Below are 12,686 nucleotides of genomic sequence, written 5' to 3'. Positions count from 1 at the left end.
TTCCCTACAATGAAAGCAATGAAACAAACACGCTCTTGAGAGCTCAAGTTGTGAAGCTCCGTGTCACATTACTAGTAATCATAATTACGAATTACATCAGTATTAGAGGGATGCATGATCAAAAGGGGGCTTTAAGAGCATTTTCCAGTGCATGAACAGTTCTTGATGCGTTACATACTACTGTCTATTCTTTAGATATTAATAGTAATTCTAGAAAACAGGTGCCATTTGTTTACAAAAAAATTACTTCTACTGCATTTTTTTTTATGCAATATGGAAATAAATACATCAATATCAAAAGTAGCATTTAGTCAAAATCTCTCTTTATTTCCATCTTGGTTATCCGTCAACCCTATTACATCTTTTTATTTTATTTTTTATTAGGTAATTATAAAAATCTATAATTCATATAAAAAAACATCATCCTTTCAAGAAGTGATGCCTTAATTAAAATCAGCATTACATTCCAACTTTTTAAGTAGCACTTTTTTAAAGTTATAATATTATGTAAGGGCAATCAGACATACACTATACTAGACAAAAGGTTGGAGTAAATATTATTTTTTTTTTTTTTTGTAACTACAGTCTGTAACTTTAGCAGCAGAAAGCCAGAAAAGATTAGCGCCAGTAAGACAGTCCACCGTTGAGCCAGTAGAGGAGCACTGACTTAACAATTTTACATGATGTCACCCCCTTCTTTTTCACCCCGTCGTCGCCTCATCCACTCAAGCCGGAGGCATCGTCTGTGACTTCCTGGCCCATGATGTCGCACTGGACCCTTCAATTTGGCAGGGGTCTCCAAGGTTGACAGCCCCATTTCCATTGGTCGGTCACAATGTTCTACCCAAGAGGTCCATCAGGGCTCCACCTTGGCTCCTCCCTCTCTCATGTCTGTTCCACATCTTCCTTGTCCTTCTCCAGTATATATACACTTTTAGGCCCCACTTTTTCAAATTATATCGTCCAGTAAATGCACTAAATATTTTGACTCGGGTATTTCCTTGATGCATCTCATGCCCACCCTGTTTTTTTCTTCTATGTACAATTCAAACCAGAACCTAATCACATCATGGCTTTGGTTTCATGGCATACAACTGAGCCTTCTTTGAGCTGCAGGGGTAGCAAAGGTTTTAATTAAACCTAAAGGGATGCAAATTACCCACCTTCATCAGAGAGCCACATTAAAGGGCCTTTCATCCACCTCATTAGAGGGGCCAGAGGCTGGGCCGGGCCCTCTGCAGGATTCTCCGGGCCCACTCCACTCAGTCACAACAGAAGAAAAGAACACAGGCACATTAGGTTTGGCCAATATCCTCCCGAGTCGCCATATGACTGTTGCAACAAACCACTTATGGCTCTATAAAAGATACAAGGAGACTTCTAATTACCCTTTCTCCTCTGCTTCTCTCTGTCTTTGCCTGCTGTGAATATACCAACAGTCTCTAATTTGCCTCCAGTCAGCACTTATGGAGATATACCATGCCAGATATACAGATGAAAATGAGGTGTATTTGTAAAGCTAACAAATCATATTGTTTGAAAGCATGAAGGCTTATCTACATTACCCATCTGATTTCATTTTTTGTTTTGATTTTATTGGCAGGAATAAGCACTTGCTTTTATAACAGCTGTCTATTCCTTTGTGTTTCCCTCTCATCTCGCTCCAGTATTTTTTTTAATACATTTGAATACATGAAAACACATAACCGCACTTCTTTCAAGGAAGATTAGAACTCTCAAATGTTTTCATCAATAACACAATTATTGGAAGAGCTCAAAGGGGTTGGAAAGCACTCCAAAGTGTTATTGTATATAAATAAAAAAAGAAATTAAAAAAAATGTACCAGTTCATACCTCTTCCATTTCTAGTATTATAATCTAACTGAGGTAAATGGCATTGGCTATGTGTTCTTTTGATTTACTGGAACAGACATGGTTTCAGTTAGTTAAAGGCTATTACCTTAAAAACACAGCATCACTCTCAGTCAAACGACTCTGTGAGTTTCTACACTCTCTTCAATCTTCATTACGACCTTGATAGAAAAAAGGTAACACAACCGTTTTTTTCCTTTGATGTTTATTTTATTTAGATGTCGCCCTTTTCGCTCAAAATCACTAGAAACGTTTCATCCTGCTTTCTATTCAATGTTGGTTTTGCTTTGATTTTTTTTTTTTCCCCCCCTTTTTTTCCAAGCATGTGGAGCTCTGTATGACAGTTCTACAGGAATGTATGTTTGCGCACAGGTATGAATGGAGAATGAACCTTTTTGAAGGCGTTGCTTTCAACTTTGTCCCATTTGGAAAAAAATAATATGTGAGCCTTATTAACACTGAGTCCTCATGAAGATCACACATTTGTACGCTGAGCTGTGGGGGATAAACTTTAAAGCGTGCATATACACTAACAGTCAAAGGTTTTATTACTATTATTATTACATTATTTTTTTTATTAGAAATATATATAAAGAAATTATTTTCTTTATATCAAAAGATTCATGAGATCATGGAGAACATTTCAGTCATCTTTGCTTAAACTTATGACTGGTAGGGCATTTATCTGTCTTTTTGTAGATTTTATGCACTTAAAAGATAAGGGTGTTTTTCTTTTTGTTTACAAAGAAATGGATTAAAAAATGTTTTTAATATTATACATTTCTTTTTAAACAAAAAGAAACACCCTTATCTTTTACCATTTATTACTTTTTCACAATACTTAGTTCACCAAACAGTATATATGGTATCCAAACTGGTACCATAATCATAGTGAGACTTTATGCTGTAGGCTTTGAATTATGTTTCATGGTGGGGACAAGTAACATTGAATAATATTTGGTTTCACTTTCTCTTCTTAAGTGAAGTACTAGCTGTACCAACCACTGATGACGCTGACTGAACAGAACTATGGAAAGTATTCAGAAGGCATTTTATTAAGTAGTTTCATAACCTTCCCATGTGAGAACCATTTGTTGCCACAGTGTTGATTTGTGGCTTGTTGATTTGGGATTGCCCAGAATAAGTAATGTGTACTTAAAGATGTTGTGTTCGGCTCATGTGCACACTTGTGTGTGTGTGTGTGTGTGTGTGTGTGTGTGTGTGTGTGTGTGTGTGTGTGTGTGTGTGTGTGTGTGTGTGTGTGTGTGTGTGTGTGTGTGTGTGTGTGTGTGTGTGTTGACGATCAGTTTTCTCTGGATTCAGAGGGTAAGAGGGTTCTCTGTTCTCTGTGAGCCAAGCCAGAGAAATTCATCCCAAACAAAGCAGCGCTCTCAGCTCTGTCTGCACAGTTTAGGTTAAAGTCAGTTAATTGGTTTCCTGTCCAGGGTTAGGTCAACACAGTGTTGTGTCTTAAACAGTGTGGAAACCAGAGAGAAGAAACATGGTAGTGTTTGCTCACCCCCTGTGCATAAACCCCTCCAAAATAATAAGTTGTTTCGGGCCTGGTTATCATTCCCATGGAGTTTCTAAAATGTCACCGGTTCTGAAACAAAACACGCAATCCTTTACACACCTCACAGTCCACTGATCTTCAAGCAAAATCACATTTTTGTTTTGTTTTGTTTTTGTTTTTTTTTGCTGTTGTTCTTTTGCACAGAGGGGTTCTGATGGCTCTCAAAGCGCTACAAATAAATCTCACCAAGTGTTGGCCTTTGCATTGACCCGCTCATTCAACATGATTTACATTACACCAATTGCAGACTTTAAGATGAAAGTGCTCATATTGCTAGAGCAACATCTGACTGCTGATTTATGGACCAATATCTAAACATCCCTTAAAGTATGCCTGAGAACTTGAGGATTTTTGAATTTACGTTTAGACTTCTTAAACAAGATTTTAGTACTATTTAAAAAATGAAATGGTTTCATTCTGAATTTAATCCACAGATAATGAAACAACCTGACATTTAAATTGCTCTCTGAGTTGCAGAGATTTGCTTAAAATCATAATTGTAAGTAAATCGACACTCGGTTACTGACGTACACATTACACAACATTCATTCCCTCTTCTAGAGAGAACCTATTTTAGATTTTTATATTAAAAAATATAATATAGTCAAAGCATATGTCACTTGAAAACAAATTATGCTAAACCTTTTCTCAGAAGTACAAAATTGTGTCATGAAACTCCATGACGCAGGCTAATTACCAAGATCAGAGCCCTCTCCCCGGACAGCACGCCAAATACCAATTTTATCTATCCGACTGATTTGTAAGTGTGAACTTGTGAAATACTTGGTCAGCATTTTCCTCAGCAGTGCAGCACTTTCAGAAACCCTCCAGCTTCCCCAGCTACATCTGTATAGATCTGCTACAGATAATTCATGTACATTATATTGTACAACAACAGCATGTCTTGCTTGCTTATAGCAGCGTGTCTGTGAATGCAGTGGCAGTAGCAAGTCCCTACTTGCTCTGTAGCAACGTAGCAGATCTATTTAGCCAAGACCAAATATATCAACAACATTGGCATAACCATTACCATGTCAAACACTCAAAGAGTTGTCATGACAGAACTACACTCTTAGAGATTTTGATTACTTCTTAGACCAAAGGGTTTTGTGTGTGTCAGTTCACATGGATGTTCTATCAAAATCTTATTAACTCTGCAACAAAGTATGACAACCAGAAAGTGTCCAATTATTTGCCTTGATCATTTTTAGCCTAAAAAATTGTTTTTGTTGTTTTCCCTGAAAATTGTTTGTGCTAATTAAATATAAAGATATTATATTTTATAATAATTTACATATTTTTATATTTTGTTGATAAGATATTTATGCATTTTTGTTTACATGTGAGTTGTGCGTATACCTCTTATTTTTGAATAACATGTATATTGAATAATATATCATTTAAAAATTTTACTTATATTTTTTGAAAATATATTCCCCTCTCTAATTGCCAATTTGTTCAGTGTTTGGTATCTAATGCTGAAACTTTTTTACGTGTGTTTAGCGCATGACTAACAACATTAATACACAAAGACAGCCTTTAATATAAACAAGGAACAAGGAAGAGAACTAACAAACTTTGCCATGTTAACATAGACAATACTAGACAAAGAAACAGGGAATTCATGGATTAAATACACAGGGATAAATAATGTAATTAAGGATAACAAAAACAGGTGTGTAGAAATTAATTTACAGCCAGGGACACTAGGGAACTAAGGAAAACGGGAACACAGAAGCTAAAAAAGCAAACAGAGCATACAGTACATGTGACACACACTTCCTACTGATTATTTGAATCTGCATGTGTAGAATACTGATGTGAAGCATGATGAATCAGTAAAGATTGCTCATACTTCATCACTTTGGACTGTGTCTTTCAGACGATGCAGCTGTGACACAGAACCAGCCTCCGCCAGACGAGGCAGAACCTAATGCAGATCTTACCCTGCAGGACCCCACCAGAGAGCCATGGGGTGAGCAACTGATACACACCCTCGTCACCTTTCACTCAGTGTTACTCAACAGCATGGGCCTTGTTTCTGCCAGCATCCTGAAAGAGCTTAAGAGAGATCATTTCATCACTGATGTGTGACTATCTAACAGAATATGTTTTGCCATCCAGTCATAGACTCATGCTGTAAATGTTGTATTTCCTCCGCAGTGAAGCCATGCTTCAGTCAGCCCACAAAGATGCGCAGGCGTGTGCTAGAGCAGCCTGTCGGCAGCTCAGTGCGTCTCAAGTGTCTGGCCAGTGGCAATCCAACACCGGTCATTACATGGTGGAAAGACCAGAGCCAGCTGCCCAGCCCTCAGCAGAGTAAACGGCCACAGTGGACGCTGACTCTGAAGAACCTGCAGCCTCAGGACAGTGCCAAATACACCTGCCACGTCTCCAATGCAGCTGGACACATCAATGCTACCTACAAAGTGGATGTAATTGGTGAGTTTGGTAGCCATAGTGGACTGTTAGCAGCAATGTTATCTATTTGTTAGTAATACATATAGTGACCTTTCTTTATTATTAAATAAAAAATATATCTTATTTTATAATAATTGCAACTGTTTTTTTTTTTTTTTTTTTTTTTTTTTTTATCCAGTCCAAATCTATTAATGGATTTGTTACATGTGGCTTATTTAAATAAATATTTGTCTGAAATATTTTGAATAGTATATCTATATTGATTTTTGTGAAATTCATTTTTCTTTAAGTTTAATATATATATATTTTATATATATATATATATATATATATATATATATATATATATATATATATTAAATAATTTTACATAATATAATTTATATATATATATATATATATATATATAGATAGATATTTATATATATATATATATAGATAGATATTTATATATATAGATATAGATATAGATATAGATATATATGTATGAACATTTTAAATAAAAAATATATAATTTTTAAATCATATATATATATATATATATATATATATATATATATATATGGACGAATATCGATATCTGTGTACAATTATTGATAATAAATTACATTTTAATGCCAATATGGATGCCATTTGTAAAAAGTTTCAGCAGCGTATGTTTTTCTTGAGAAAAATGAACTCTTTTAAAGTATGTTCTGTGTTAATGACACTGTTTTATAGGAGTTTTATCGAATCCGTAATTTCTTATTGTGACATTGTATAGTTCGAATGTATTAGCCTGTCAAATAGGAACAGAATGACTGCTTCTAAAGTGATTGGAGTTCAACAGATATTGCCTCAGGACATTTTTAAAAACGAGTTGTCAAAAAGCTTTTTCAATAATCAATTGCCCATCACATCCATTGCATAAAGAGTTTGTTATTCTTCCATCTGGCCGCAGATATAGAGTAATGGGGGAGAGAACTAGGAGGTTTAAGAACTCATTCATACCAACTGCCAACTTTTAATGCTGAATAGTCTGTAACCATGTGTGTTCTTTTTGATTTGTGAGAGTCTATGTGAGTTTTGTGATGTGTAGCACCTGTGCAAACTAATTTCCTAAGGGATAAATAAACTAAACTGAACTGATATGCTTTAAACATTTCATCAGCCATAAATATATATATATATGTATATATATGAACATTTTAAATAAAAAATATAAAATTAAATCATATATATATATATATTTATATATATATATATATATATATATATATGTGTGTGTGTGTTATGCATTATCACCACAGCTCAATAGCTAACTGCTATCCCATGGTTCTGATTACTGTTTCTGTTCACTATTACACTATACTCAATTGCAAATGTGCAAAGTGATCTAATGGTAGTCCAGACTGAATATACATGTTACTTTAAGTTTTGATCGGTTTTCTCTACAGAGCGCACAAACTCCAAACCCATTCTGACTGGTACCCATCCTGTCAACACAACTGTGGAGTTTGGTGGAACAGCCTCGTTCCAATGTAAAGTCCACAGTGACGTGAAGCCTGTAATCCAGTGGTTGAAGCGCGTGGATCAAGGCACAGAGGGTCGCTATAACTCCACGCTGGAGGTTGGAGGCCAGCACTTTGTGGTGCTGCCCACTGGAGATGTGTGGTCCAGACCTGATGGTTCATACCTCAATAAGCTGGCCATCGTCAAGGCACGCGACGAGGATGCTGGAATGTACATCTGTCTAGGGGCTAACACCATGGGCTACAGCTTCCGCAGTGCCTACCTCACCGTTCTCTCAGGTCAGTTCCTGTAATTCTCCCATCCAAACTAAGTGGCTTTACAGCAGTATTATTGCAGTGAACAATTCAATTCAATTCAATTGCTTTTTGTGATTAAGTGTGAAATCCTTTTAGGGCTGAATGATTAGGAAAAACTTTTTCTGGGTTTATATTTATATATATTTATAATATTTGGGTTTACTCTTTACAAGAACCAACTTTAAAAAATCGGCTTGAATTTCCATAGGCCACACCGTTTTTGACCAATTCAATATCAACCTTTTAAACTTCAACTCCCCTAGAATCATTTCTAAAAAATACCATTAAGCTTTTATTTTGACGGGTTGCTGGCAATCAAATAAATGCACTGCCGGTTTCAGTGTGAAGCTTGGTTTCAAAACGAAGGCACTACTATTCCCACACGTGCAGCTCACAACGTCTCGGAATGGCTACAGTAAATGAACCAAGCCTTTATGTGGCTCTGGAACTACACGTGTGTAAATGACATACTTCACTCTGACACCAAAAGTAAAATCGCACAAAGTCATATTGTGATATCATTTTATTTCAATGTGTTGTGCAGCCCTAGAATACATGCCAGTGTTTGTTTACAGATCCCAAGGTGGAAAAAGATGCGATTCCACGCCACATCAGCCCCGGTCTTCCCTGGCCGCTTATCATTGGGATCCCAGCTGCTGCCCTGCTCATCGTAGGCACCATCGTACTCTGGTTGTGTCACAGCCGCAGACGTCAAAGCGCTTTGCCTCCCCGACCGACGACCTATCGAGACCATCACATTCCTGACAAGGAGCCCAGCATGCAAAGCTCCATCAACCCTGACCTGCCCAACCAGAGACTTATGGCAATGGGGCCCCCAGCTCTCAGCGGTCCACCAAAGATTTATACCAAGGTCTACACAGACATGCACACCCACACCCACACACACTCCCATGCACACATGGAGGGAAAAGTACACCAGCATTTCCATTACCAGTGTTAACAGGAAACCATCAGGTGACCAATGCTGCTGCCTCTGTTCTCATGAGCTAAAGGCCACCACTTGAGGACCACAACCATACTGTAGGACTGTGCGAGGATTACCCGAACACAAGCGTGGAGGAGTTCTGATGGAGCCCGTTTATTGAAATGTCTCAGGTCAGTACTCCGTAGAGCTGCAGTGGACCTCAATTTTCCTTTAGGTTCTTTGGAGTTCAAAATCCAATAACAGTGATTCAAAGCAACCCGAGCAAGTGCTAACAGTCCAAGAACAATACTTGGACCTTTTTGCTATTCCAAAGCCAAGCATTACACAGGAAGTCGAGTGGAGATGTTTTATTTTTGGAGAAACTGTGATGTGTGTATTAAGAATACTGGTGGCCCTGTTTACAATGTGTTCTGAACACTAATGTCAGTCATTTAACTCAAACGTGGTGTTTTTTTTCTTTTTTTTTTTTTCTTTTTTTTTTTGTTGTTGTTGTTTGTTTTGCAACATTATATTGTGAAGAAATGATGCAAGGAAATGTCAGGGACACTAGATGGATGACAAAACGGAAAGGGGGCAAGGTCTTCTATAGTATTACCATTAAAAAGTTACTTTATGTGTATGTATTCAGCTCAAATTTCCGATAATTTCTCTGCAGTATTACGTAACGTACGTAACTATGTCAATGCAATCGAGGAAACTATTTTATTTCCAACACATTATATATATTTGCAATTTATAGATGAGCAGTTAACACAGCGTTATGATAGGCTAATATATTTTCAGATTCAAACAAAAGCTATTCAGTTCAGCAGGTCTTTAGAAACCCCTTGTGAGCCAATATGCAAATCTCTTAAAAACTATAAATGTGAGAATATGTTTATCAGAGATAGGCTAATGCATGCTGCGAGTTTCACTTTGGTGCTCATGTAAGTGTATTTTAATATTTTTGTAATAAATAAATGATTTTCTACAGTTAAACCCTCAAAATCTTGCATATTTTCGATGGGAATTGAAAATTGGATGCCACCGCAGTGGCTGTGTTGACTCTCGGCACCCTCCCTAACACGGCCTCAGACCACTGTTAGTTCAACAGGCTGAGGAATGCAATGAGAAAATCAAGTTATTCTTTTCGACACCAGGAAAGTAGGGAAATATCCCCAGCAGGATTTGATGGGTATTAATATTCGGATAGGGTTACAAAGAGGGGGCTACAGTTCTTAAGGCTGTTTCCTCTGTGCTCCCTGTGGATGACAAAGGCAAGAAAAACTCTCCACTAACACCAAATGCATCAGAGTTGAGCACTGACTGAGTAATGGACATTTGAACGTTTACTATAAAAAAAGAAAAATGTTTAAATGTACTGAAAAAGTTGCATGGATGGAGGAACTGTCAGTACCTGCCAATCCAATTGTACGGTTAATATAGACAAGAAAGGATAAGGTGCCATCTAGAGGCCATAATTGCTATTACCACTCAATGTGCAATGCCCGTTTCAAAACGCTATGAAATATAAATGATTCAGAAATTAAAACATTTTGTTGCTGTTTTATGGAATGTTTCTGTCTTTATTATAAATCAATTATCCGGACCATTTGGTTACCATTGAAGTCTATTAAATAGAGAAAATCCTGGAATGTTTTCATCAAAACCTTAATTTCTTTTCGACTGAAGAAAGAATGACATGGACATCTTGGATGACATGGGGGTGAGTAAATTATCAGCAATTTTTTTTTTAAGTGAACTACTTCTTTAAGAGGGGCAAATGAGTGATCTTAAATGGAGCTCCTGTACATCTAAAAATAAAATGCATTTCATGCTGTCAGGTAATGGGTTGACAACATCCTTTTTGTGGTTTTGATCAGTCCTTTGTCAAAGTGACCATTGAAATGATGCTATTTTGAACAAACATGTTGAGCAGTGACATGTTTTTGGTATGATACGAAAACTTTGTATTCGTAGATTTGCATAAATGTGTTTATTTCTGTCTGATACAACTACATTAATAGTCACATGACATGATGCTTTGAAACATTTCATCTAAATTGGAGAGGAAAAGGGAGGAGCCTCAAGTTTTATCTTACATTTGTACACCAATGCGACGCATTTTAAATATGAGACCGTTCTATGTTCTTCTACTTTTGAGCTTTTTTTGTAAGTATCATTTTAGTATGTTTTAGACTAGAGACAAAATAAACAGAGTATTTAGGCCTACTTATGCAATGAGGTACTTATTAAAGATTTACTGGTTTTCAAGATAGATTATGATTTTGTGAGGGGGAAAATGTGCATGAGAAATTACTTTCCTGACAAGCAAATATGTTTCTTTTCAGGCTCTCAGACCAAAGGCAACACATCCAGCGAAGGTAAGGAACTTTTTAACTCTAAAATATTGAATAAAAGATCTATTGTATCTGTCTGCATGTCCGTGTGTCTATCTTGACAAACATTTTGTGGTTTTATTTCATGTTAATGTTTTATTATTTTGTTGTCACAGTATTATTTTGCATCAATTGATGATGACGAATATTACAGTGATTTCGCTGTGGATGTAATAAGGTTATTTTTGATTGTGTGAAACTAACTATTTTTTTCATATTCTCGCAGGTTATAATGGAGACATACTGATTCCTGTCGTCGTAATCCTGTGTGAAGCCTTGCTGCTTTCTTTTGCTGTAAATGTCTACCTCATTTGCATGACGAGATATCGAGAGCATTGCCAGAACATTTACAGTAGGTAACTTTTATTTCATTACCGCCACAAAATAAATATCATTAGGTGTGTTTCATTACATACCATTGTAGCACTAAGTATCATATGCAGTTTTGTCCTCTTCTTTTTATTCAGCAAATTGTATTGCTATCGTGTGTAGCCCGCCAAATCAGCCTGAGCAATCAGATGACCAGGTACAATTTTAACAGATGCAAACATTTTAATTTGAATATATACATTCTGTAGTTTCAAAGATCTTAATGTGATTGATGAATGTGAAATATACAAGATAGGCTATATGAACAGTTCTCTAAACTGAAAGTATAGCAGCCTTATACCTCTGGGTTTGATTTCTTTATGTATTAGCCTATATTAAAGCCTCACACTGCCGAACAGATTTTATGTCTATTTGTAGGTTCAAGCTGACACACAATACTCCGCGATAAGTCATTTCAGTGAGAACGGGGAACATGAGGGACGATCAGAAGAGAGCCCCAGTGAGTGTGTGTACTCTGATGTGAAACACTCTGGAACAGAGACCTCATCATAAACATATGCTAAAATTGCTGATATATTCTGCTTTTTTTCTCCTGTCTTTGTTATTTTGTATTTTAGTTTTAATTAAAAAATGTGTTGTTAAGCAAGTCATTAAATATTTTAAAGATTATGTTGATTGGTTTCCTGAATATTTCTGAATAGTTTAATGTTTGGCAGTTCGCATGAGGGAAAACAAAAATGTTTTGATTAAAGGGTAGGCAATTTTTTTGTTGGGTGTAATTAATTACTATAGTTATAGTAATTTGATTACAGTAAAGTAAGGGATTACTTCTAACTTTTCTGTAATTTAATTACAGTTATGAGGTTAATATGACATTTTTAAAATAATAAGCAATACAATACTTTTTAGAGAGAGAAGTTACCGTAATCTAATTACTGCACTGTAAAAAAAATATTTTCCTGATTTGTAATCACAACATTTTTTTATTTTGTCAAATCAACTTAAATAATTTATGTAGTTCAGATAACATACTATTTTGAGTTTCTGGTGATTAAATCAATCTCCTTCATTGTATTAACTAATTTTTTTCCATTTCAATTAACTTAAAATTTTAAGGCAACCAGGTTACTTCATTTTTTAAGTTAAACCAACATTTTTTTTTTTTTTTTTTTTTTTTTTTTTTTTTTACAGTGAGTTGAAGATGTAGCTTGTAATTAATTACTTTTTTGTAGTAACTTACCCAACACTGTTTAAAAAAAAAATAAAAAAAAAAATAAAAGAATTATGTGCACACCGTTTGAAACGCTATATCTTTTGTGGAAGTCTCAAGACCCCCCAAAAAATTCAGTCCAAATGAT

At 35.8% G+C, this 12,686-nt stretch overlaps 2 protein-coding genes across 2 annotated transcripts in view; both read left to right on the top strand.

Annotated features, from left to right (window-relative positions):
- The window catches only part of fgfrl1b (fibroblast growth factor receptor like 1b), a 33,478-nt gene extending 23,880 nt beyond the window's left edge, over window positions 1–9,598 (top strand). Inside the window, exons 4-7 of the mRNA XM_039648908.2 lie at window positions 5,328–5,420; window positions 5,609–5,887; window positions 7,303–7,656; window positions 8,250–9,598. Coding sequence (XP_039504842.2) covers window positions 5,328–5,420; window positions 5,609–5,887; window positions 7,303–7,656; window positions 8,250–8,635 — 1,112 coding nt within the window. The 3' untranslated portion in view covers window positions 8,636–9,598. The remainder of the gene's footprint in view (window positions 1–5,327; window positions 5,421–5,608; window positions 5,888–7,302; window positions 7,657–8,249) is intronic.
- A 937-nt stretch (window positions 9,599–10,535) lies between these two features.
- On the top strand, window positions 10,536–11,966 carry LOC148977568 (uncharacterized). Its single transcript, XM_089135208.1, has 5 exons — window positions 10,536–10,771; window positions 10,951–10,983; window positions 11,225–11,350; window positions 11,466–11,524; window positions 11,746–11,966. The coding sequence occupies exons 1-5, from the start codon at window positions 10,714–10,716 to the stop codon at window positions 11,878–11,880; spliced, it is 411 nt and encodes a 136-aa protein (XP_088991334.1). The 5' UTR covers window positions 10,536–10,713; the 3' UTR covers window positions 11,881–11,966.
- The last annotated feature ends 720 nt before the right edge of the window (window positions 11,967–12,686 follow it).

This window comes from Pimephales promelas, chromosome 9, assembly GCF_988280905.1.
Source record: "Pimephales promelas chromosome 9, fPimPro1.hap1.1, whole genome shotgun sequence".
NCBI classification, from domain to species: domain Eukaryota; kingdom Metazoa; phylum Chordata; class Actinopteri; order Cypriniformes; family Leuciscidae; genus Pimephales; species Pimephales promelas.
This window is presented reverse-complemented; position numbering and strand designations above follow the sequence as displayed.